This window comes from Stegastes partitus, unplaced genomic scaffold, assembly GCF_000690725.1.
Source record: "Stegastes partitus isolate 25-593 unplaced genomic scaffold, Stegastes_partitus-1.0.2 Scaffold245, whole genome shotgun sequence".
NCBI lineage: Eukaryota > Metazoa > Chordata > Actinopteri > Pomacentridae > Stegastes > Stegastes partitus.
This window is the reverse complement of record NW_007577976.1, coordinates 330648-356693: the sequence shown is the minus strand read 5'-3', so window position 1 is coordinate 356693 and position 26046 is coordinate 330648. Positions and strand designations below refer to the sequence as shown.

General features: G+C 41.7%; 1 protein-coding gene across 1 annotated transcript in view; it reads left to right on the top strand.

Annotated features, from left to right (window-relative positions):
• The window catches only part of zc3h3 (zinc finger CCCH-type containing 3), a 74753-nt gene extending 49823 nt beyond the window's left edge, over positions 1-24930 (top strand). The window contains exons 5-12 of the mRNA XM_008281796.1: positions 616-779; positions 5620-5695; positions 6091-6246; positions 6901-6970; positions 9266-9397; positions 20537-20700; positions 20815-20963; positions 24664-24930. Of these exons, the coding sequence (XP_008280018.1) occupies positions 616-779; positions 5620-5695; positions 6091-6246; positions 6901-6970; positions 9266-9397; positions 20537-20700; positions 20815-20963; positions 24664-24695 (943 nt within the window). The 3' untranslated portion in view covers positions 24696-24930. The remainder of the gene's footprint in view (positions 1-615; positions 780-5619; positions 5696-6090; positions 6247-6900; positions 6971-9265; positions 9398-20536; positions 20701-20814; positions 20964-24663) is intronic.
• The last annotated feature ends 1116 nt before the right edge of the window (positions 24931-26046 follow it).

Here is a 26046-nt window from a genome sequence, read left to right as displayed (position 1 = left end):
TGTAAAGGCCTGTGATTGTGTGTACTGTACATACTGTAGTAGGAGTGTGCTCTACTAAAGTGTGTGCGTGCGCGTGCGCGTGTAGGTGTGTATGGTTGTGTAGGTGTGTATGTGTGTGTGTGTGTGTGTGTGTGGTCTCCACACTCCAGTGTAGGGGCCAACCTTACTGCTCTGGCCCCCTGCCCTGCCTATTATCTCATTGATTTCCTCCTCTCCTCTTTTCAATTCTCTCCATTTCCACACTGCCGTCCTTTCCATTAGAGGAGCAATTTAACAGAGTGCTGTGACATGGGAGGGAGAGAGAGAGAGAGAAAGGGGGAGGGAGGGGAAAAACTACAGGATGGGAAACATAAAGTGAAGAAGGGATATATAGTGGAAGAGCTGGAGGGAAGATGAGCTGAAGAGGGGTGAAACTGAGAGAGGGATGAGCGGATAATATTCTAGTTAAGGGCAAAACATGACTGAAAATTTCACACAGTTTGTAAACTGAGCTAAACTGACAATTCTATTCTTCAGTCCAAAGGCAATAAAGCAAAATTAGTAAAAATTTGACTTCAAGTTGATATATATATATAGGTCAATGAAATATTCTTTTTCAATCCCTGTTCCTCTTAGGAATTTCCTTCAGAGCCGACTTCGACCTCCCCATGACAGACACCCGTCATCCATCCAGCAGTGGAGAGGAAGCAGCATGTGCTGGATTCGGGGTTCCTTGTATCGTGTGTCGGCCAATAAGCTGTCCCGCACCGCGACAGCTAGCATGTCGATCAACCGAACAGGTACACATGTTGTAGAGTTTTATCGTTACTTGGTTCCATCAGAATAATTGACAGAGGGCTGATAATTCACACAACTGAAGTCACTGATTTAAAATATTCCTAAAATTGTAACCTTTATTTTTTTCCCCATGAGTACTGATCAAGAGAAAAAGGAGTTGAGGAGTTTATGCGTCAAGTTTGAATATTTTGAATATATTATAAATATATTAATTTGCACACCTGAATAGTTTTAAAATTTTAATTTTCCTTTGGAAAATGTTCAGTACAAAACAAAATGCAAATGTCAACATGTAATAGTTCTTGTTGCTTTTGAGGGCTTTCTGGGAAAAACTTGTACATGTTCATACTGTCTATTGTCAACAGAAAAATTAAGACTAAACTTGATGTACTTTTTTTACTTAAGCATTTTTAGATTAATATGACTAGACCTTGGTGATTTAGCTGAAAAATGTATCATTTTAGTCATTGATAATTTTATCATGTTTAATTGCCCATTTTTCATAAAGACTAGCAAGAAATGGTTTAATTTGAACTTAACCAATATACTTTAATTTGAACCACTTTACCTTATTTAGTAATGTACACAACTAACAGTTTTAATGTTAATACTACATGAAAAACACAAATACATTTACACATATAGATGTAAATAAATATGGATAAAGGAATCATTTTCCTTTGATACACATTTTTTTTAAAAAGACTGCAAGTAAAACCCAGAGGTGCGCAGAGGGCAACTAGGGTAGAGCTACCACAACATACTGAGGCTTCTCCTAGTTATCCGACTGGACCAGGTTCACCGGCTGAGAACCTCACACTGGCCTACCCTGTAGTCATGTTCGTCAGTCCTTGTAGCAGACCACCAGGTGGGGAACATGGGGTAACAGGTATTTTTAGACCACAAACCCCATCCCACAAGGGCATCCAACTACCTACCGGCCGTACAGAAGCCACAGGGAGAGCAATGGAGGTTGAAGAGGCTCTATTATCAGGGGATATGATGGTCTGTTAGGAGCCAGGGAGGGAGCACACCTGGGATTTGTTCATGTAACCAAACTTTGCGATTTAATTACATGCTTTCACGGTGGTTTGCAAGTAAAAAATAAACGGATGACATCACAAGTAATTATCGCTGTCATGTTATGGCCTTTGCCTAAATGTAACTAACTAGATAAAATTATAACAGTTCTCTCTTATTTTTTTCTTTACTTACAATTCATAATCACATGCCCAATGAGTTCAAGTTGTCATTCTGATAAAAGCAGATCAGATTAAAGAGCGAGAGATTATGAGGGTTCAACACACAAGTACAGTTTGTACAAGACGATGGTAGGGTATCATTTTAAATCTTTTGATACTCAAGTCAATATCATGCCACCATTACCAAAAGCAATATTTTTTCCAATATGACTGAGAAGCACAAACTTGTTTTTCCACTCAAGCTTAATTTAGGCACCAACTTTTTAGTGAATGGATGTTGTCCACTCACAAGCAACTGCACAAGAACCATAAATCTAATTCCAGAATTTCCATGATTAAATACAATTTTAAAGATCTAAATCAGGAACAATTTGAGTGAAGAACAATGAAACAAAAGCATAAATCTGACTATTCATTTCATGCTAGCATTTGTTACTTAATAACTTTTGGTAGTCTGTTCTTAGACACATTTCAGTTCATATTGAAAGTATACAGAGGTTCAGTAACCAGTCCTGTTGAGGACATAGAGTGCGAGCATAGGCCAGTAAGCCTGTGTACACACTGAGGTGACACAGGAGTGTTTATTCATGTTTGTGACTGTAGCTCTGTCCACATGGCCTCTAATAGACTTAAGGGAGCTAGCTGGATTTGCCATCTGAAATAATAAAGTTGTCATCTGTCAGAGCGGCGAGGGGGAGGGCCTGGAGAACTGGATGGTGCAGATTAAAGCCCAGATCTGCCTCTGCACCTTCAGGCTTCTCTACCTCTCTTTTAGACATTCTGGTGCAACTAAACCTGCAGGTCAAATTGAAGAGCTCCATTCTGTTAAACTCGTGACCAGCATTGCAGCACACTCGCACACGTTCTCTCATCCTCTAGGTACACTCCTCAAGTGTCTTCCCAACAGGAGTTGTGATATCACATCATCCTGTGGCAAGCTTCACATTTGTTGTTGGTACTGAGCCACCAGAGTGTAATCCTGCTCTGCTTAAATCATGCCAGAGCACACACTTGATGAGAGCCTTAACAGCCAAAAACGTTCCAAAATTAGAGGTCTGAATTAGATCAACTGCCATCTGTAACCATAACCTCCTCGTCTCCTTGTCCTCTTGTCCACTCCACTCATAGCCTCGAACAACCCTCCACACGCACGCACACACACACACACACTTTTTCTTCCAGTGTTTGTGGAGTGCATTGGCACATAGTGTTTATGATGTTCTCAGACAGAGCTGGACGTCACGTTTGGCTTTGGCACCAATGCGTCAAACCACCACAGTATAAATAACCAGTCACATATCAAGTTGTTATTGCATCTGGCTGCACAAACCCACTATCAGACAGCTTCAGGTCTGTCATATAAGATGTGAATAGTAGTTTTAAAAATGTTTCAATTTACAGTAGATTAGATTTCTTACTTCAAACAACCCCAATATGAGTCGCCACATAGATAAAGCAAAACAGAAGAAACTCTTGACTCTTCTTTTGAATATGTAACCATGTGTTTGTCACCATGCAAAACTAATATAACACAGTTAAGCTGTAAATGTTTGAAAAATCTTCCAATTCTGTGGTCCTCTGTGGTCATATGTTGGGTTCTCATACTCGTGCTTTCCTAAAGAGGGGTGTACCCTCATAGAGGAATACATTTAATGGACATTGTGTGGGTAAATTCAGTTCACTAAAACAATGTTGATATGAGTAATTATCAATGTATGAAAATGTGTAGAAATTCAGTTCAAACAAGCCCTCCACACATCTGTCATGCTCTCCACCAAAGCCAATTGTGACCTCCTTGTGTGAAAGCAACAAAACAAACCCGAAGTTTGTTTAATTTTATGTTGCTGCTATAATGGTTTGGTACTTATAAGCTGTTGTTTCAAGGGGGTGACTTTGCTGAATTCGAGAATTTGGATGATGGGACAAAAACAATAAACAAATAAAATTAAATTAATAGTCAGTGAATAATTAGTTGACTGAATTAATCTCTCCCACCTTTTCTGCAGACTTAGTACACTGCTCAAATAGATAAAGGGAACACCTAAACAACACAATGTAACTCCAAGTCAGTCACACTTCTGTGAAATCAACCTGTCCAGTTAGGAAGCAACACTGATTGTGAATCAATTTCACCTGCTGTTGTGCAAATGGAACAGACAACAGGTGGATATGAGAGGCAATTAGCAAGACAACCTCTATAAAGGAGTGGTTCTGCAGGTGGTGACCACAGACCATTTCTCTGTTTTCATCCTTTCTGGCTGATGTTTTGGTCACTTCTACATTTAGTCAGTGCTCTCAGCCCTAGAGGTAGCATGAGGTGGTGTCTACAACCCACAGAAGTTGCTCAGGTAGTGCAGCTCATCCAGGATGGCACATCAATGCAAGCTGTGGCAAGAAGGCTTGCTGTGTCTCTCAGAACAGTGTCCAGAGCATGAAAGAGATACCAGGAGACAGGCCAGTACACCAGGAGACGTGGAGGGGGCCGTAGGAGGGCAACAACCCATCAGCAGGACGTTACCTCCTCCTTTGTGCAAGGAGGACCAGGAGGAGCACTGCCAGAACCCTGCAAAATGGCCTCCAGCAGGCCACTAATATGCATGTTTCTGCTCAAACTGTCAGATACAGACTCTATGAGGGTGGTATGAGGGCCAACATCCACAAGTGGGCCTTGTGCTTACAGCCCAACACCGTGCAGGGAGATTGACATTTGCCAGAGAACACCAAGATTGGCAGATTGGCCATTGGCGCCCTGTGCTCTTCACGGATGAGAGCAGGTTCACACTGAGCACGTGAGAGAACGTTCTGCTGCTGTGGAGAACATCCTCCAGCATGACCGGTTTGGCGGTGGGTCAGTAATAGTGTGGGGAGGCATTTCTTTGGAGGGCCGCACAGCCCTCCATGTGCTAGCCAGAGGTACCCTGACTGCCGTTAGCTAGCGGGATGAGATCCTCAGACCCATTGTGAGACCATATGCTGGTGCAGTGGGCTTTGGGTTCCTTCTGATGCATGACAATGCTAGGCCTCATGTGGCTGAAGTGTGTCAGCAGGTCATGCATGATGAAGGCATTGATGCTATGGACTGGCCTGCCCGTTCCCCAGACCTGAATCCAATTAAGCACATCTGGGACATCATGTCTCGTTCCATCCACCAACGCCACGTTGCACCACAGACTGTCCAGGAGTTGACTGATGCTTTAATCCAGGTCTGGGAGGAGATCCCTCAGGAGAACATCCGCTGCCTCATCAGGAGCATGCCCAGGCGTTGTAGAGAGGTCATACAGACATGTAGAGGCTACACACACGACTGAGCCTCATTTTGACTTGTCTTGAGGAATTTCTACTTAAGTTGGATCAGCCGGTAATGTGATTTTCCACCTTTATTTTGAGTATGATTCCAAATCCAGACCATGGGATAATAATTTGGATTTGCATTGATCATTTTTATGTTATTTTGTTGTCAATGCATTCCACTATATAATGAATAAAGTTTTTTAACTGCAATAGTTCATTCATTGAGATCTAGGATGTGTTTTTTTAGTGTTCCCTTTATTTTTTTGAGCAGTGTATGTAGATTGTTGTCTAAGTAAGCTGAACGCAGGCTACCTTTCAGTTGCTGTTCTCTTGCTTCTTCTACATTTAGGACAGTTCTCCAGCACCCATGGCTCACACGTGATTCCTGCCTTGACACGGCCCTTCAGCCCTCGTCACTTAGCCAGGTAACACTTATACACAAATATACATGGATTTGTATGCAAAAAGTGGAAAAAGTCCTCCAAACTTTTGAATTACTACCTACAGTATATGTGAGCTGTCCTGCATCTCTTCGTACATACAGCACCAACATGAAATTGAATCCAGTCCTGACTTCTGCATTTGATCCTCCTCTCTCTCTCCTCCAATATTAACTGCCTTTCATCACTGTCAGCTAAGGACTGTAAAGCCAGAAGTAATCTTTTAAAATTAAAATTAGTACATGGTGTACTTTTACCTGGAAACCATCACAGTAATGAAAGGGTACACTTTAATCCTAGCATAGTTTGTCCTCTTTAGTTACCACTGGCTTATTATTGATTGTGGATACTTGTGGTTTGTCTTTGTTTCTTGAATCCAGTCGTGCAGTCCAACGGAGTCTTGCCATCATTAGACATGCTCGTCAGAAGAAGCAGCAAAAGCAGTACTGCATGTACTATAACCGCTTCGGCAAATGTAACCGAGGGACAAGCTGTCCCTACATACACGACCCAGACAAGGTGGCCGTCTGCACCAGGTAAGAGAAATACACAAGATCATCCCATTTTGTCAAATCAGAACGGAATCATACTGATGAGCAGCAGAAAGGAAGTTGGCTATTTTTCTTTGATGCGCAATCCTCAGTATTGAGAGGAAACGTTATCTCTTTGCAATGTGCCCAGGATGCATCTGATAGTAGTGAAGTAGCAATTTTTTTTTTTCAGGAATCCACAGTTCCAGGTGTTAAAGTCCTTTTTGTGTTCTGCATAGATTGTCCGTCTACATCCAAACAGGGTTTCAAATCCAGTTGAGTACATTGCTAATGCCACATTTAGGCCAAAGATTAGACTTTGTGGCAATCAAGTGAAACAGTAGTAAAAATGACTACCCTGTCACTTTGTGGGATGGCTTTAGCTACACTGAGCTGCCAAGAAAGTTTTTTTGGTTCCTGTTACAAAAGCAAATCATTCAAATGGGGCATAGTTTGATCAGCATTTCTAATTAAAAATACACTTTCTTGAAAAAAAGAGTAGGAATAGCTATATCAAGATCCAGAGGACAAACAAGAAAGATATTATTTACAGAAGAACTTTATAGAGGGGAAAAACATTTGGACAACCGCTGACTCCCGATATTTCACACTGCCTTGAGCATTTGTCATTTCAGGATTGTTTTTGTTTCTTATCTGCAGATTTTTGAGAGGGACGTGCAAGCAGGCAGATGGCGTCTGCCCATTCTCCCATAAGGTCGCGAAGGAGAAGGTAACATATACGCACACTCACAGCCTAGATGTTGAACAACATAGTGTTTTATGGGTTTTCATTGCAAAGGCCAAAGTTGGATACAGTGTGTAGGTATAAGATGGCATGCTATTGGGTACAGTCACTGTAGGATCATGTTCGCGTTCTTGGCATGTCTCCTGTTTCCATGGTACAGGATGGTATGAGGAAGACTTAACCTGATGGGGGATTCAGGGAGGGGCTAACGGATAAACGAGCAGCCTAAATGTTAGACTTGTGCCTGAGGGTCACCCAATCTACAGACCTACCTTTCAATGACTCTCGTAGCTGTGTATACTGCCGGGGAAAGAACCGTTACTGGGATTCATCTGTTTTTTGAAATGTTGGAGTGTAGCACAGGTTTCTTGCATATACAGCAACATCGAATACAATATTTGCCACAGACCTGACATCACGCACATTTTCCTCCTCTGAAGCAGGGTGCAAAACTATTTGTTATTGTGGCTTTAATCACAATTTTATCACCCTATTAACTTTTTCTTCAAATATTTTTTTTTGCTTCAGTTTTATAATGAGTTATTACACAGCCCAAATGCAGCTCGAAGCTAGACAAACAAAGGTCAATCTTCTTGTCAGTGATCCTCTTCTTAGACTCTTTCCAATTGTAGCAAATTGTCCCTGCATGTAACCTAAAAACAACTGGTCTTACAAATTTGAATTGATTGCGAGAGTGAGGGCTCAGGTTAGGTGAAACAGTTTCTCAATTAACAGAGCAGTCTTGAATGGTATGAATTTATGTCACCTGGAAGCTGTATCTACGAGTGAGCAAAGCCTTGCTGATGTGTGTGAATTTAAGTGTTTTTGGTGTTTCAGAGTAAAGTGTTTCACTCAGAAAGCGAAAGTTGCCTTTTTAGCTTTTCATTCTTTGGGACAAACGACTCTGCAACAGGTGCACTACTGCCTCACCCTCCACACACACACACACACACACACACGCACACAATGCCCAGCACCTGTGTTGTTTGTCACACTGCTGCCTGTAAGTGCTGAGAGCCCAGCTGTCTGTTTGTAATGCCACCTCTCCAACAGCTACCCCGAGCCCCCAAACCTTTGGCCCCTCCCTCCACAGGATACTCTCACTCTTGTTTCATGCAGACCCCTTAATCAGGACTGTATGCAGGGGGGGGAGAGCACCCAGCACCCAGCACCCCTCCAAACTTGATCCAGGCTCTAGTGTGGATAGATAAGCCTGATTCCTGAATCCTGCACCCAACCCTCTTGCCCCCCCATAACCACAAATACCTTGAAACCAGACTCCCATGAGCCAACTCCCCTGGCATTACACTCCCACCTCCCACACTTGGGAACACCACCCGCGCTCCACCCCCCAGCCTACGCAGTGCACACATCCAGAGCACATAAACACATCATGAGAGCTGGACGAGCTGCAGCCTGGATAAATATTTCTGTAGCAGTTAATTAGGTAGAACTGATCCCATCTCAACGAGGTAGAGTCCCTCTTACACTCTGCCTCACTCGACCTCCCCCCTTCGACCAACCAAACTCTCTCAGATATATTTAGACCGGCCTCCACCAGGCTTGCCCCACACACCAAACAGTAGATCTGTCTGCACACACACCTGCACACATGCTGTCAAGACACACATTCACTCTCACTCTGCCGCTGTCAACTGCAATTAAGGTCATTTAGCTGCTCAGTGTGACAGATTGCTTGGCACACAGGACATGTCTGAACTGTACAGGACGGTGGTGTGGTTTTAGAACCACATGTCTGTTTACAAAGTCATATAATCTCATTTAATCTTATGCTCTCATCACCGCCTCTCTTTCTCTCTGTGTTGATTTTTCATCTATATTTACATAAAACAATGTTTCTAGATGATGTTCATTTTTCTAACACAAACCACCTCCACCTTTTCTTTTCACTACCCAATTAAGAGGCTACAGTTTCTTCTTTTTTTTTTTTGCTATCAGAAGCACATTTTTATAAATACCTTTCAATTATTATCTGATAGGTTTCTAGGAATAATGCCAAATGCTTTATTCAACCAGACACTCAAATCAATTAAGTTTGTTTTTGGACATTTTACAAATAATCTGAGACTTTTGCTCAGTCACAGAACATCTGAAGAAAGCCTGCTCTTTCACCAGTCACATGAATCATTGTTTTATGTAGAGCTCCTTTCTTAGCCTATGAGTTTTACTTCTTTTCTGTAGAATAAATCTCTGCACCTTGTCTTTGCCAATAATTACAGTATACACAGTTTCTTAGGATATCTGATTGTCTTTTTCTAGATGCCGGTGTGTTCTTACTTCTTGAAGGGCATCTGTAACAACAGCGACTGTCCCTACAGTCATGTCTACGTGTCCCGCAACGCTGAAGTGTGTGAGGACTTTGTTAGAGGCTACTGTCCTGTGGGAGAGAAGGTAAAAACACACACAAGCATATGAAAAACATTTCATCTGAGGGAGCACTTCAGACTGTGCAAACCATATGTCATAGGCTCTTGATGACTGTGTGGGCTGTATATCCAGCTTATTCAACTTGTGCTTCTTTTTCTTTAATTTGAATTTAAACAACCTCAACACGAGAACACATGTCCAGCTTCCCAGTGCATTTCCCATGGCTCACCAATTCTTTTTAAAGATTGTCTTTAAATGGCAGTGGTATAGTTAGCTCAGTGACAGTATCATAGAGCTCTGGATATTGTTATACCTAAAATATAAGTTTCTCTTCCCTCACTGTCAGCTGTACAGAAAAAGATGTACTATTATGAGGCAAGACAAGAAGTAAGGAGAGTAGCTATGATTTACCAGTTCATCAAGTTATAGTTTTACAAATCCGTAGGCTTGTGGCGCTGACTAAAACTGATGCTGGAAAACATAGTTGTGACATATATTTTAATGGCATGTGACCAGCATCAAAACACATTTAAACACTAAACCTGTTTCAGAGTAGAAGTGTCTGATACTGTTTTTTGGAGTATGCCATCAGTTTATACCAAACAAATGTCACAGATAACTTGTGTTTGGAAGTATTCACAGAATCATGTTTGCAACTCGAGATCAAGAGGTTGCACTGAGAAAGCACCACATAATGTAACGTTTCACTTCACACTTTACTCTGCTGGCTTTCTGTTGTGCTCAGCCATGACCACATTGTCTCTCTCTCTGCCAAAACGATACATTTTAGGTATTGGATGTAAGTCCAGTTCTTTGGGCCAACACAGAAATGACCAATGGAAGTTTGTTATGTGGTCATTTTTGTGCTGTTGATAGTGATGTTAGGGAGGAGAAGACTGTTACTTGATGAGGACATAGAGGACAGGAAAGTGGTGTTTGTTGCCTTCTCCATGTTAAACTAATCAGAACTTGTGTTCCTCGAGTTTAGCTAAATCGACGTCCAACCCTGCACAACAGCTTTTCATTGCCACTCTGAGGCACCTACCCTGGAGTAGATTTTACTCCTCTGAAAATGGCCCTGAAAAAGGTTCTACAGAGGGAGATCTTGTGGTTAGAACAGGCACAAAGTTTCAGGCTTGAAAGAGCTCACAAGTTCCTGCAGTGAAGGATGACTTGACATTGCCTTAATATTGCATCAATGTAAAATGTATTCAAATAATAGGACAGTGTAGCATAATAGTAATGTCAGCATTTATACAACAATATTAATACATTTTTGCACATGTGCACGTACAGATGCATGCGTGCATATAGGTAATTCCTTGTACCACAGGCTTTGGCATTTTAATGCTTATTGTGCAGCTACATGTCCTCTGTCTCCTTTCCCTAGAAATGTTTATATTTCTGAGAGCCCATAAAGTTAAACATATTGAAGATTTTTTTTTTTCTTGACATACAGATTGGTGTGTGTTTTTGCATCTGCTTTCCCTCTTGTGCATGACATTACTTGAATATTTTGTATAGACTCCTGTACAGCAGATTCAGGCAGTGTCTGACCAGTGTTAAACCAGGTCTGGACAGAGCTGTGGACACCCCTTATCTGCCTTCACTGTTGTAACTTGTATTACTGAATCAGTCTGAATGGAATAACTAAACCAACAGATGATAATACAATGCACTTAGTATTTTTTAGAACTTATGTTGGTTTGACCTCACTATATTTGGATTTACGTCTTCATTGACACCATAATCTGATTACAAGTTATTTCTTTGAGCTGTGCTCTTCACTTGAATGCACATTATATTGTATAACATGTATACAGTTCCGCTGAAGCTAAACTGAGGCTTAGGTAAACAAGCAGTTTGGTAACCAATTCCCCCCCGCCCGCCTGCCTGCCCTTCACACACACATGTACACAGTGACACACAGGCAGGAACAGCTGCAGGGGGTGGTAGTCCATAATGGCATAACTGTAGTGGCTGAGTGACACATTGAGGGCCTGATGGGTAACAGAGAGCCACCTACACATGACTCAAGACTCTCAAGTCACCCCATGCACATACACTTACTGTCCCCATGTCCACCTCAAACACACCCTCCCTTCTTCCATCCTCCCCCCTCCTGTGTTTTTTTTTAAACCTCCCTTTGTCTCCTACTGCCTCTCCCTCTCCTTTTCTCCCTGCTTGTTTTTGAGTGTTAAGTGTGAAACAGATGCTTTTTCACACTGTCAGACCTCATTTAAATAGTGCATGGGGAAATGAGGATATAGAAAACAAAAGGGATATTAATATTTATTCTATTAGCTGAAGTGCTTAGGTCTGTGATTTTCCCTCGTGTGCGTTTGTGTGTGTTTGTGCCTGAGTGCATATGTCTGTGTGTTTATGGAGTGCTACGCTGTGAGGCTCTGGCGGCTCTATGATGGATAGCAGGCAGTAATTATAGATGGGAAAACTGCTGAGGATGGCACTATGGGCCAGGCAGGCAGACACTCCAGCAGCTCAGGGGTTAAGTCTGCTCCTTGCCTCTATCCTCCTCTCCTCCTCCTCCTCCTCACAAACCCGCTACCATCCTTCCTCATTCAGCCTCATCGTGGCTTTGTCTCACGCTCACCCTCCACCTCGCAGGGCTGTGTATGTTTTCCTAATTGGTCTTCTTATTTCTTTACTCCACTGGATTCATTTTTAGCTGTTTCTAATCATTTCCCTTCCATACAGAAGGGTGACAATTTAAAGTGAAACCTGAACGTTTGACCCCTACATTGAGGGGACTGGGTGTCTGTTATGCTGTGGGGATATTATGCTGCCATCTGCTTGTTCCCTTAAACGGAAGGGTCATTACAATGCAATACAAAGTTGTTCGGAGTGATCACCTTTATGCTGTGATAAAACTTTTCTGTCATGATGGTTCCTTTCTGGATGTCACTGAATGATTTGATGAAAATGATGTGACTTATATGATAAGGTCTTGACAGTCTCCAGAGTTCAACCCAACTGAACAGCTTTGGGACACTTTGGACCAACGTGTTAATCAATGCGCCCACCATCATCAAAACAACAAATGACAGATTATCTTTTGGAAGAATGGTGTTCCAGATATATATAAATAAGGTGTGTCAGAAAAGTGTCAGGACTGGTGTCACAAAAGATATATTTGAAATCCAAACTACAAACTACAACTTTTACCCTTCGAAGTAATCTCCCTGGAGTCTAACCCAACCTAACCCAGAGTTTCAGCCTTCTCTGCCACCATGCCCTCCTGGAAGGATTCTTCCAGGATCCTCTGCAGCTCTGTCGTAACAGTCATCTTGATGTCGTCCACGTCTTCAAAACGGGTCCCCTTGATGACCCCTTGAGGTTGGAGAAGAGGAAAAAAATCACACGGAGCAAGGTGGGGTGAGTAGGGAAGTTGCTCCAGCATGGCAATGTTCTTGATTTTCTGAAGGGGAAAACTCGTAGTTTGGGTTTGAAATATATCTTTTGTGACACCAGTCCTGGAACTTTTCTGACACGTATGATAAAAGGAATCCTTAGTGAAATAAGCAGTTAACACCATGACTGAGCCATTTTAAAAGAGAGAGAGGGAGCCGGCCTTGGCTAGGTGGTAGAGCGGGCTGCCCTCTAATCTCATGGTTGGCAGTTCGATCTCCCACCCCCTTCAGACTTTGATGTGTCACCTTTATGTAGCCCATAAATCAGATCCATCTTTTTTTGTCCCTTAAAACATTAAGTTGACAGTCACCAGGATTCATTTTCTGTCTCTGGCCAACTGTCATCTAAGGTTTTTGGAAAGCTGGCTTTATATGGTGGTGCTTGAAAGTTTCTGACCCTTAATACAGGAATGTAGACAATTCTAAATATGACTCAAAACATAATCAGATTTTCACACAAGTCCCAAAATTAGAAAAAGACTAGATACTACATATTGCTTGCAATGGAATATCAGCAATTGCAATATTGCTGCAACATAGTGCAACAGGGTGGCCATGCTTTTTCTTTTACTCAGCATTTGCACCCCCACTGCATCAACATAGTGCTGTCATTTAAATAAATTAGGAGAATACTAATGTCTATCTGATGACAGCCTGAAGTCTAGTGACACAGTGAACCCCAATTTTCTCAATATTTCCGTCTTGTTATCTTACTAATGTATCAACCTGAGTTCATTTATTGTTCTATTCCACTAAGTTGCTCTCAATGAGTGTTGGCGTAATGCCCAAGTTGTAAATGCATGTGATGTCCCTTTTTTTGTTTTACTGTCTTTTCCATCTTCCACCCTCCCTTCCTCTCTTTTTCTTTCTTGCTTCTTCTGCTCCTTCTCTCAGTCTCTTGGTAAATGTGCTGACTCCTCCTGGTTTTGGCCCAGCAGAGAGCTCTCTAATAGGCCCCAGAGACATCCCAGCATTCCTTAAATCAAGTGGAAAATTGTTAACTTGGTGTGAGATAAAGATGTTCTGTCCACTTTAGCTTTTTTCCTCCCATTTCCCATCTCTCTTTCTCCTCTTTCCCTTTCTCTCTCTCTCTCTCTCTCTCTCTCTCTCTCTTTCTCTCTGTATTTTTATGAAAATTAGGATGTATGGAGCTGTGGGGAGTGAACTGAGCTTTTGCAGTCAATTTCTCCAGCACTCTCTGTTTCTCTCACTGGTTAAGTTCTTGACCCATCACAGTCCTCTCCAGATGAGTGCTCAGTCCTCCTGGGACTGATGGTTATGCGACAGTTACATTTTTAATTTGGCTGTCAGTAGGGTGGGAACAGATGCTGGGAGACACTGTGTGTGACAAATAAGCATGATGATCCTTTATCACTAACAGGGGTTTACCAGTTATCAGCTTGGGTGATAATCAGATCGGATATTCACCATTTTTCTGATAGTGAAACTATTGTTTTTGTGGGTTCTTGTTTTTGATTTGTTTTTTTTACAATTCCCAATAAAATCAATAGTTTGAAAATACTACTACAAATACTACTACTTTGGCTCTGATGCCATTCACAGCACTAGCTGACTGGTCACTGTTGCGGCAGTATGCATGTAAAGCATAAATATACAGCCATGCAAAGTCATTTTGAGGAAGTTTTCTGTTGGCATTTGTTTTATTCAGAGTTTTGACACCAATATTTTTATTTTTACTGCAAATGTATATTAGTTCCAAATATCAGTTACCAGTCTAATTGATTACCAATGAGCAGTATTTGCAGTCATGGAAAAAATTATTCGACCACACTTGTTTTCTTCAATTTCTTGTCCATTTTAATGCCTGGTACAACTAAAGGTACATTTGTTTGGACAAATATAATGATAACAGCAAAAACAGCTCATACGAGTTTAATTTAAGAGCTGATGTCTAGCCATTTTCCATGGTTTTCTTGATAATAACAAAAATCACTTAAGTTGTTAAATCAATAGCTATGGCATTGTACTGCCAAAAACAGTGCTTTTAGACATTCCATGTTTTCTTTTCTGTCTGTTTTAGTCACATGATACAGACAGGAGTTAGTACTTGATTATGTAACCATGGTTTTGATGACTGCAGCCTTGGCATGCTCTCCACCAGCTTCTGACATTGTTCTGCTGTCACAGCAGCCCATTCCTGTTGCACAGATTCAAACAAATTTGCTTTGTTTTTGGGCTTGTGGTTCTCCATTTTGCATCTGATCATTTTCCACAGGTTTTTAATTGGATTTAGATCTGGTGATTAAGCAGACCAAGGCATGGTTCTGGTTCTCACAAGCCCCCAGCTGAACGCTGCCTTGTTGGAGTTCTCCCTGGAGAACAAGAGGATCGTCCCTCTGTGACTGCATGTTGCAGAGGGGAAAGCTCTGACTGTCGTTTGTGTTTATGCACCAAACGGCAGTTCAGAATATCCGGCCTTCTTGGAGTCTCTGGGTGGTGTCCTGGAAGGGGTGCCGCATGGGGACTCCATCGTTTTCCTGAGTGACTTAAATTCTCACGTGGGCAATGACGGTGAAACCTGGAGGGGCGTGACTGGGAGGAACGGCCTGCCCGATCTGAACCCGAGCGGTGTTCTGTTATTGGACTTTTATGGTAGTCACGGATTGGCCATAACAAATACCATGTTCAAACATAAGGTTGCTCATAAGTGTACCTGGTACCAGAGTATCTTAGGCCAAAGGTCGATGATCGACTTTGTAGTTGTTTCATCAGACCTGCGGCTGTATGTTTTGGACACTTGAGTGAAGAGAGGAGCAGAGCTGTCAACTGATCGCCACCGGGTGGTGAGTTGGATCCAATGCAGGCAAGGCTGCTGGACAGATCTGATAAACCCAAATGCGTAATGAGGGTGAACTGCAATCCCAAAACCCGCTGGTGGACACCGATGGTGAGGGAAGCCTTCAAGCTGAAGGAGGAGACCTTTCGGGCCTGGTTGGCTCGGGGGTTTCCTGAAGCAGCAGGCAGGCCGGCCAAAAGGGCTGCAGCTGCAGCGGTCATGGAAGTTAAAACTCGGGAGTGGGAGAAGTTCAGGGAGGCTGTGGAGAAGGACTTTCGGTCAGCCTCGAAGAAGTTATGGCAAACCGTCAAACGCCTCAGAAAGGGGAGGCAGGGATTCGCCCAGGCTGTGTACAGCCAGGGAGAACTGCTGACCCAGACTGGGCGAATCTTGTCGAGCAGTGGAAGGAGCACTTCGAGGAACTCCTGAACTCCTAAACATGTCCTCTGCTGAAGGGTTTCTGTGTCCATATCCGTGGTAGAGGTCACCAAGGTAGTTACAAAGCTCCTCGGTGGCAAAGCGCCAGGTGTGGATGAGATTCACTCTATGATGCTAAAGGCTCTTGACATTGTAGAACTGTCATGGCTGAAACGTCTCTGCAGTGTTGCGTGGGCATTGGGTACGGTACCTGTGGTGTAGCAGACCAGGGTGGTGGTTCCCATTTTCAAAAAGGGGGACTGGAGAGGTTATTGGAAAGGAGGCTCCGAGTAATTGTCGAACCTCGGATTCAGGAGGAGCAATGGGGATTCCATCCTGGTCGTGGAACAGTGGACCAGCTCTTTTCCCTTGCGGAGCTGCTGAGGGGAGCATGGGAATTCTACCAGCCAGTCCACATGTGCTTTGTGGATCTGGAGAGGGCCTATGACCGTGTTCCCAGAGGGACTCTGTGGGGGGTACTGAGGGAGTATGGGGTACCAGGCTCACTGCTATGAGCCATTCGGTCCCTGTACAACCAAAGTGCGAGCTGTGTCTACATTCTTGGCAATAAGTCAGACACGTTCCCAGTGGGTGTTTGACTCCGCCAGGGCTGCCTCTTGTCTTCTATCTTGTTTGTGGTCTTCACGGACAGAATCTCAAGGTGTAGCCAGGGTGAGGAGAGTGTCTGATTTGGGGACCTCAGGATCGCATCTCTGTACCGGACTGTCGTGGTGAAGATTTACCAGTCCATCTACCTCTCAACCCTCACCTATGGTCACAAGCTTTGGGTCGGAAAGAACAAGGTTGTGGATACAAGCGGCTGAAATGAGCTTCCTCCACAAGGTGGCTGGACTCAGCCTTAGAGATAGGGTGAGGAGCTAGGACATCGGGTGGGAGCTCTGAGTAGAGCCGCTGCTCCTTCACATCGAAAGAAGCCAGTTGAGGTGGTTTGGACATCTGATTCGAACGCCTCCAACGCCTTCCGAACATGTCCACCTGGGGGGAGACCCCGGGATAGACCCAGAACTGGCTAGAGGGATTATATCTCTTGGCTGGCCTGGGACTGCCTCGGTATCCACCAGGAAGAGCTGGAAAGCATTGTCGGGGGGAGGGAAATCTGGAATGACCTTCTCCGCCTGCTGCCTCTGTGACCCGACCCTGGATAAGCAGAAAAAATTGGATGGATGGATGGATGGATGGATGGATGGACGGACGGACGGATGGATGGATGGACGGATGGATGGACGGATGGATGGACTAAAACAAATTTTTCTGTTCAGTAATGCAAGTAAATAACTATAATTTGACATCTTTATTTAAGAAATAATAATGTGCTTAACTATTTTTTCTTTTTTTTTGTAAAACTGTAAATTTGAAAATTAATGGATAACAACAATTATATTTTAGCATTAAAATTATATCATTTTGGTTAAAGAGCTTCTACATACTGGTGTATTAACCATTACAGAAGTATAAAAAAATATTTTGATAATAACCAATGGTGTTAGTTTAGGGCAGCTGTTCCATAAACCTTACATTGGGTGGTGGTCTAATAAATTTGTTAAGCACTGTATATGTTTAGAGTGGCCTTAAAATTGCAAAGCTTTTGTAGAGCTCTCCATCTCTTCACTGTTTTTGTTACTGTAGTTGTATTTTTTAGAAACGTTTTAGTTTGTAATGCATTTTAAGTTGCCAGACAAAGTGAATGGAAAGGTATGTGGTGATTTTTTGCCACAAACTGTGTTTCCTGTGCTCTCTGTGATACTTTTGGCCCAATATTGGTGCTGAAATGTGGGAAAACAGTGTTGTGAACAGTATCACTTGAAAATCTGTAATTTCTTTGAATATGGCACAAATGCTTACTTGGATTTGAGGATGAGCTGCTTCGGTTTTGGTGGTCAAAGTCATTGTGATTTTTCAGAACAAGTTTTGGGCCATAACTGAAGAATAAAAAAAATTTTACTTGATGACATTTCATATCCAAAAGGTCAAAGCTTAACTTGCCTGAGACATTGCACTGTTCTGCAGAAACACTTTTCTGGTCATTATTCAGTGCTATAACTCAGTAACAAAGGGGGAAATGGATGTTTAGTGCATCTTGACTGGTTAGCAGAGGTGATAAATGGAGTTTATCCACTGTTATAAACCAAATTAAGTTTAAAAATAGTTATTTTTTTAAAACTCCAACATTTTAAATGGACAAAAACCTGCCATCTTGCAAGTTTCTGTGTAGTGTTCAGGCCTGCATCTACACAGAAACTTGAGGCTTAGAAAATACAAACCTACTTAAAACAAATCTGTGATTGGATGGGCTGTTTGTCAACTCAGTGTGAATACTGAGTTTGATAGACCAGGGCTAACTTAAAAAGAAAAAAAAGTTGGGCATTGTGCAGTTAGGTTTGAAGCCCTTGTGAAAAGTGAAAAATCTGTTAGTGTTATCGGAGTCCATTATTCAATTATTACAGTTTTGATAATTGATAAATCAAGTCAAGCAAAACTGCTAAAGATTCTCTGGTTCCAGCTGCTTAAATATGAGAACATGCACATTTTAGTGTCTTGTGTCAGTATATATTGACTCTGTGGGGTTAGGACTTTTAGCCAGTCAGTTGTTTGATGGTAAGAATGATAATAAGCTGAAGTGTGTGTCATGATTCGCAACATAAGAGGACAGGACCGGTTCAGCAGTGACATCATGCACCAAATATAAAGCATTTATCATTGACACCAACAGCAGACCTAATTTGTTGAACGAAATGTTGTGTCAAAACCACAGCCCTATTAGATGATCCAGAGAAACATTTGACAGCGAGCTGATCCTGGGCTGCCCTGGCACCCAGGGGTGCAGGAACATGGGTGTCAGGGTGGTGAGAGAGGCTCTGATGGCAGTGAGTCAGGACCACTGGACTCCAGAGACAGTTGACCAAGAGTCCACAGTGTTCCTGGAAAATCGATCTCAAGATCCCTCTCCCCTCCACACACGTCCTGGTACACACTCTATTTCGGGACCAATCTGCTTCCCAGTCCCGCACTCTTCACCCCTCCACAGACACACACACTCCTTGCAGCTTGCACCCCAGAGTGTATATAATTAGCTTTTCTGACAGGTGGGAGGGATCGGATCTCGTAGAGAATGAAGCTACCAATTTACACCCATATTACTCTGTCATACACACTCACTTGCAAACATGCATGTGAAAGCTCACTCTCTCATGCACAGTGCTCCTCCGAATGACACTAGCTATGACCCACTTGCTCAACTTGCACATTAAAAGAGAGGGTGACACAAACATAATCTCTTAAAAGTAGTACCTTACAAGAGTATCATATTAAGTATCTAATCAAGAGATGGGCCTCACTTTTACCACTTGAAATCCTGTCCATAAGTCCTTCTCTGTGAGTAGTAAGATCAATGGACCACTGCTTGAAACAAAGGACATCTTTTTCACTTTGTCCATTTTTGGAGCTTTTTATTGCAATTTAGACACTCAGGTAGCTGGATCCAGTCCAAGTGTTCATGAATCAATCTTTAATCTTAAATTTAAACAGACAGTATCGTCTTTTTAAAAAAGTGGAAACACTTTTTATTGTTTGTACATGCTCCTCTAAGATATTGCTAGAGGACTCAACAACTGCAACAACAGTTACTTACGTAACAGAAGAATAGTGCTGGTAAATTTAAGAGGCCCAAACTGATTCTGATCATGAGGCCTCTCTAAGTTTTATATAAACCACAGTTTCCCAAAGGTATAATGAAAGCATTCATCAGACTTTTTGTTTGTTTGTTTGTTTTTAATATACAAGAGCTGATATAATGCAGTAATTTCAATACCCATAACCAAACAACAAGGGGTTTCTTGAAGATGTTGTTAAATGCTGTACAACCACAATTAGCCAAACAGGATATATTTTTTTCAATATAATAATCTAATATGAGCACCTGACGTTTACTGGCAACTTTTAATACTTTAATACACCTTTTTTCTTCTCCTTAAGCTAGATCACATGTATTTGAAATATGATTATATTGGGAGCCACACTCTTGTGCAGGTCATAATGTCAGCTACACACACACACTCACAAAATGTTATCAGAGATGTTGAGTCAGTTTCTTATTTTAAAGCAGTTTTAGTCTTTTGTCACCCCTGCTTCCTGTGTGATACCATTTGTGCGGTGCAGTGTGGCTTTTTACCAAGTCAAACTGTGGTTGTCAGGCCTTGTTCAGCTGAAACATACAGAAGGACAGAAAGATTCCATTCTGCATTACATGGATGGCTTTTATAGTTTCTTTTGTAAATTTATGTGTGAGTTAACTTCAATTTTTGTCAATGTCTGTTTGTATATTTTTTTATGTTGACTGCTTCTCACCCATATTTCTGTACACACAAACACACATAGGGGTACTTTAGTTCACGGTGGTCAGAAGCAAATCCATATTGCATTTTATTTGTTTCAGTTTGAGCCGTTGTGACTTTCTTAGACTGTGAAACTTTAAACCTGATGTTGTGTGTCTTTATCCACCAGTGTAAGAAGAAACACACTCTGGTGTGTCCAGACTTCTCTAAAACTGGCTCCTGCCCACGGGGCTCCCGCTGTAAGCTGCAGCACCGCCAACGAGTCAAACGAAGTGCCAGTAACATCTCCGCCACTACAGCCAAAAAGGCACGCACTAAGGAGCCTTTGAAAAGGTTAGAAACACAAAATGTTAACTGTTTTATTATTACTGATGCAAATCATCGTCTGCCTGACTGACAATAAAACTTTGGTTGGTCATGGCTAATTGTGTATTTTTTCTGCGCTAGGCCCCGTCTGTCGGTCGTCATGCCACAGGACCCTCAGGCTGCTCCAGGGATGCCCACTCTGGCCCTGCCGTCATTTATCTCCCTCTCCAGCTCTCCAGAGGAGGCAGATGCACCAGACACACCGCCAGCAGACACTTCTCAAGTCAAAGGTAGAAACATACTTAACTCAACAAAGCTAGCACCAAGAAATGTACACTATATGTCATGAAAAGACCACTGTCTGCAACGGTATGAGACGAGCCCTCTATAAACTTAATCAATAAGCACTGATTAGTTATTTGCAGGTTAAAAGATTTACAGACATTTAGGTTGAGAATAAGTAAGATTTGTTTTAAAAAATAACAACATTTTAGGTTTCTAGATTAGACCTAACATTTGTCTTACCAGCAAAACTTTCCAACCAATTTTTGGTTTTAACTAAGAAAACAGGTGAATCATCAGACTGATTCTTAAAAGGTAAAGTAATTCCAGTCAACAAAAAGTAATTTTTCTTACATGAGGGTGTTTCTTTTTTGTTGTTGTTTGCTTTTGTGTGTTTGTTTTGAGCCATTATTCCTATCAATCATAACAGCATCCAGCTTCATTGTTGAAATTTGGGGATATTCCAACAAGACTGCATTGAAATCAGCTGGTCAAACCACACAAACTTTGTTTCCTTCTTTTGAGAAGATTTATATAGTTTGTCTGTTGTGAATAAATTGCAAACTTCCTACCTCAACGTTGACCAGTAAACTTTGACAACAATGGTTGTGCGTACACAGTTTATCTTTGAAATATAGGAGTACGGACATGCAGTCATGTCATTGTGCTCACTTACATGTTCACTTCCTAACAAAGTGTTTTAGATCATCGAATTAAATACAAGGCATGTTTATAACTTGTCTGGTTTTCCGTCAGGCTCTACCCATGTTAGACTCTCTTTCTCCAGACAGGAATGATGGCAAAAAGTAACTGTGCTTTACTTAGTATAAAAGTGTCGACTCTAAGGACAATTGTCTGTAAATGATTTGTAAAAGGATCTTGTTGGTTATGAATGGTACAGGATCATTTCTTGGGATTGGTCTGTGGTGTGTGTATGATGATGCACAGGGAAGGAGAAATAATGCTCCGAGGACAGAGGCAATAATATTTAGGTTTTGGGCTGGACGGAGGCACAGCTGAGCTCTCTGTTGACAGACTTGACAGATAGAGGATTAGGAGAGAGGCTGCCTCCCCGGATCCCTCCCAGTCCTCCCTCCTCCCCTTGCTTCCTTTCAACCGGCTCGACCATCCACCTGCCTTTGCCTTCTGAACACACACACACACACACACACACACACACACACGCACACACGCACAGGTTGCTGCTCCAGTGTAGCATTTGACTGCATCTAACACCTGCATTCAACTTGTCTCTATAACATGCAACATACATAACTAAGTTCTGATTTCTTCCTCTTTTGTATTTTTACACTATTTTATTGCTTGTTTCATTTGAGTATAATGAAATAATTAACATGAATGACAGAAAAAGCTACAAAAACAACTTTGTCAAATAGCGGTTATCAATTAAAAGGAGTCAGACTATGTTAAACCAAACAGTTGGCAAACAATTGATGAACAATATAAAAATGTGTCAATAGACTGCTTGTTGTGCTGACAAACTTCTGATGTGACCAATAATTTGGTGGAGTCATTGAATGTGGATCATCCAATTCAGATTTACAGTTATTTTAATTTTGCATATATTAAGTGATATTTCATTTTACGAAGAAAAAATTGCTTTGAATAACACTTGTACTTTTAACCTCTTAGATTTTTTTCATTTGTGTTTTCTTATGTTTGTCTTGTGTGATTTGTTCTTTTTTCCCCCATATTTGTTTAACTCTAAGTTTCCTCTTTCCAGTTCAATTTGGCCCCATTTTACTTGTTTTTTTTTTGACAATTATTTTTTATCAAATTATTTTGATTATTTAAATATAGTGAATGCTGAAAACAGTATGTGAATTGCAGAGAAAATATAATTACCCTGAGCAGGAACTCATCTTGGTGGCTTGATCACAGTCCTGCTGGACTGTAACAAATCTGTCAATATTTTCTCTTAACCTGAGAAATCTGTAAGACATTCCTGCTCTGGTCACACTTACTTTTCCATTCTTAGCCATCCAATACTTCTAGTTTACATACTCTGATCAGCCACTGCATTACAACACTGACAGGTGACGTGAGTAACATTGATTATCTGGTTACAGTGGCACCTGTCAAGGTGTGGGATACATGAGACAACAAGTGAACAGTCAGTACTTAAAAAGCACAGCGTGAGAATCTGAGAGACATTGACAAGCGTCAAATTGTGATGTCTAGTCAACTGGGTCAGAGCGTCTTCAAAACGGCAGGTGTTGTGGGGTGTTTCCAGTATGCAGTGGGTAGTATCTACTAAAAGTGGTCCAAGAAAGGACAACTGAAAAATCTGCACCAGGCCTGTCAATGTCCAAGACTCACTGAGGCACCTGGGTGGCAAAGGCATGTCCATGTAGTCCAGTCTCACAGAAGAGCTACAGCAGCACAGACTGCTAAAAACTTTAAGCTGTGATAGGAAGGTGTCAAAAGACACAGGGCATCAGAGTTTGCTGTGTATGAGACTTCATAGCTGCAGATTGGTTGAAGTGTCCAAGCTGAACCCTGTCCACCACTGAAAGCACCTAAAATGGGCTAGCGTGTGTCCAAACTGGACTGTGGACCAATGGAAGAAAGTGGGCTGTGTTGATGATTCACATTTTTTTTACATGCTATTGACGGCCAGAGACTTGATAGTCTTTTACCTAAGGAAAAGATGGCAACAGGATGCATTACGGGGAAGAAGGCAAGCCGGCAAAGACAGTGTAATACTCTAAGCAATGTAGTGGGGGAGACCTTGAATCCTGCATTCATGTGGATGTTACTTTGATGCATGCCACCTACTTAAACATTGTTGCAGACCATATCCACCACTTCATGACAGCTGTATTCCCTGGTGACAGTGACCTCTTTCAGCAGCATAATGCTCCCTGATGCTTTTTTGTTCACGAATGATTTGAGGAGCATGACAATTGATTCATTTAGGTCTTTATCCTTGCATGCTGTGTATATCCAGTAAGAATAAAAGGATATCTTGCCCACATCCTGAAACTTTGGTGGCAAACAGCAGCTAGTGTTTCCTTACAGAGTCCCCACATATCCTCCATAACATGGAATATTTTAGATTACCTTTTCACAACTAGAAAACACATACAAACCAGAAGGAATTGTGAATGGGTAAAGTTATTTTTTCTGTTTTGTTCCTTTCTGTGTAAAACATCAAAGACTTGAACTAGGCTGTTGTTTTACAGAAGTGTACTTACAGATATGCACATGAACCACTGATCATTTGCTCATCCTCCATCCCCGCTGTCCAGTTGGTTTGTGCTCCTAAGTATTACTAATGACACTCTAGTCTGTCGCTAACACACTGCACCGCCCAGAGCCTCATTAAAGGTGGAACTCAGCCAAACATGCTCCTCTACGCTTTGCATAAATTAGCTCAGATGCAATGTATCACTGCCAGAGCACAACCTCACACACACACTTTTTCTGTATACACACACACACACACACACACACACACACACTTTCATCCATTGCTGTTATCCTGTTCTTGTCCTCATTTAATCATAAGCTGAGATGTCATCGCTCAACATTTCAGCTGGTTTCAAGTATTTTAACACATAGTAGATCAGAGACTGCTACACATGAGCAAATGCAAACAATTTGTCATTTTACAACTATACCTTTTTGTCATTTAATTTTGCAAATACTGTTCTTTTCATCTTCATCATGTTTTTTCTTTCACAGGGAAAAAGCTGCAGATCAAGCCTCGGCTGTAAGACTGCAGTGACCAGCAGCACTGGAGGTGAAAAGGTCTTATTAATATGTGATTTTTAAGTTTGCCCTGACAGATATATTCCTTTCTCTTCCCTTTTAATGATTTCACTCAGGGCCTGAGAGTTTTATCTTTATCTAAAAACCTGGTTTACATATATACTTCTGTTTACAATCCAATTCTTCTCATCAGATTTTGTAAATTTTAAAAAGAAAAATAAAGAATGAGCTTTTAATGTGTGTTTGTTTCACAGACTCTTTTTTGACATGTGAAGTCAGTGCTGTGACGGTGTTTATAGCATGTGAATGTGTTTCACTTTCGGAGCAGCAATGTCGTCACGTGACTCAAGCGTGTTTGTGTGCGGTTTCATCTGGAAGGTGGTGACAGAAGCAGCAGTGCCCCTCACTTTAAAGCCTGGACATGAGACATATGAGCACACAGTGACTTCATCCTCACCATGCTGTGAGTGCGTCTCTGTGTGTTTGAAAAAGTGTACACACAAATCTGCTTCTCCTCTGCTTCATGTGTTAAAACTGCACTGATATGCCAAACATATAGTGTAGTTACATCCTTCCATCTACACTAAAGGCCCATTTAGATAAAATTAGCATTACAAAGTCTGAATTGCATTTTAACAAAATTGCAGTATATCATCTGTAACAGACCAGCATTTTCCCGTGACTGACAGTGTAATACCGTATTTGATTAGCTTTTACAGGCTCTTGCTCTCCTGATGGCTACAATTTTTTTTGGTTCCCAAATGGGCCTATTGATGGTGTTGACATGTTTCCATCTATTTGACGAGCAAAACAATCTTTGACTTCCCCAGTTTTTTTGCACAAAATATAAATTTTACACTGACTTCCTTAAAGGTGCCATATTGTTCCCCTTTTCAGCAATTCTAACAATCTCACATCTCTTCAGAACGTGTCTTTCTATTTTTCAACTCGAAATACTGCAAGGACAGTTAACTTCACCATGAGTGTATAAGCACTAGTTTTAGTTCTGTTTTAAACAGGTTGCTTCATGGACTGTAGCTTTAAATACAACTCGGTGACTGCTGTTCCCTCCCTCCGCAGAAGCAGGAAGAGTCCTCTTCCTGCTTCTGCGATTGACAGGTCAGAGCCAGCACTTGACTGTACGGTAGCTGCCACGGACTTAAATGAGTGTCTGAGACCACATGGCTTCTAATTTTCTTTCCGTTATTATTTAACATAGAACTACCACTAAATTCATAGCACAGCCGTTATTTTTAATTGTGCGTATGGTGAGTTTGTCAGACAACTTCAGTTATAATAATGAAATTAGAAAAATATATTTGAAAAAAGCAGTATATATGTGCAAAGAGAGCAGAA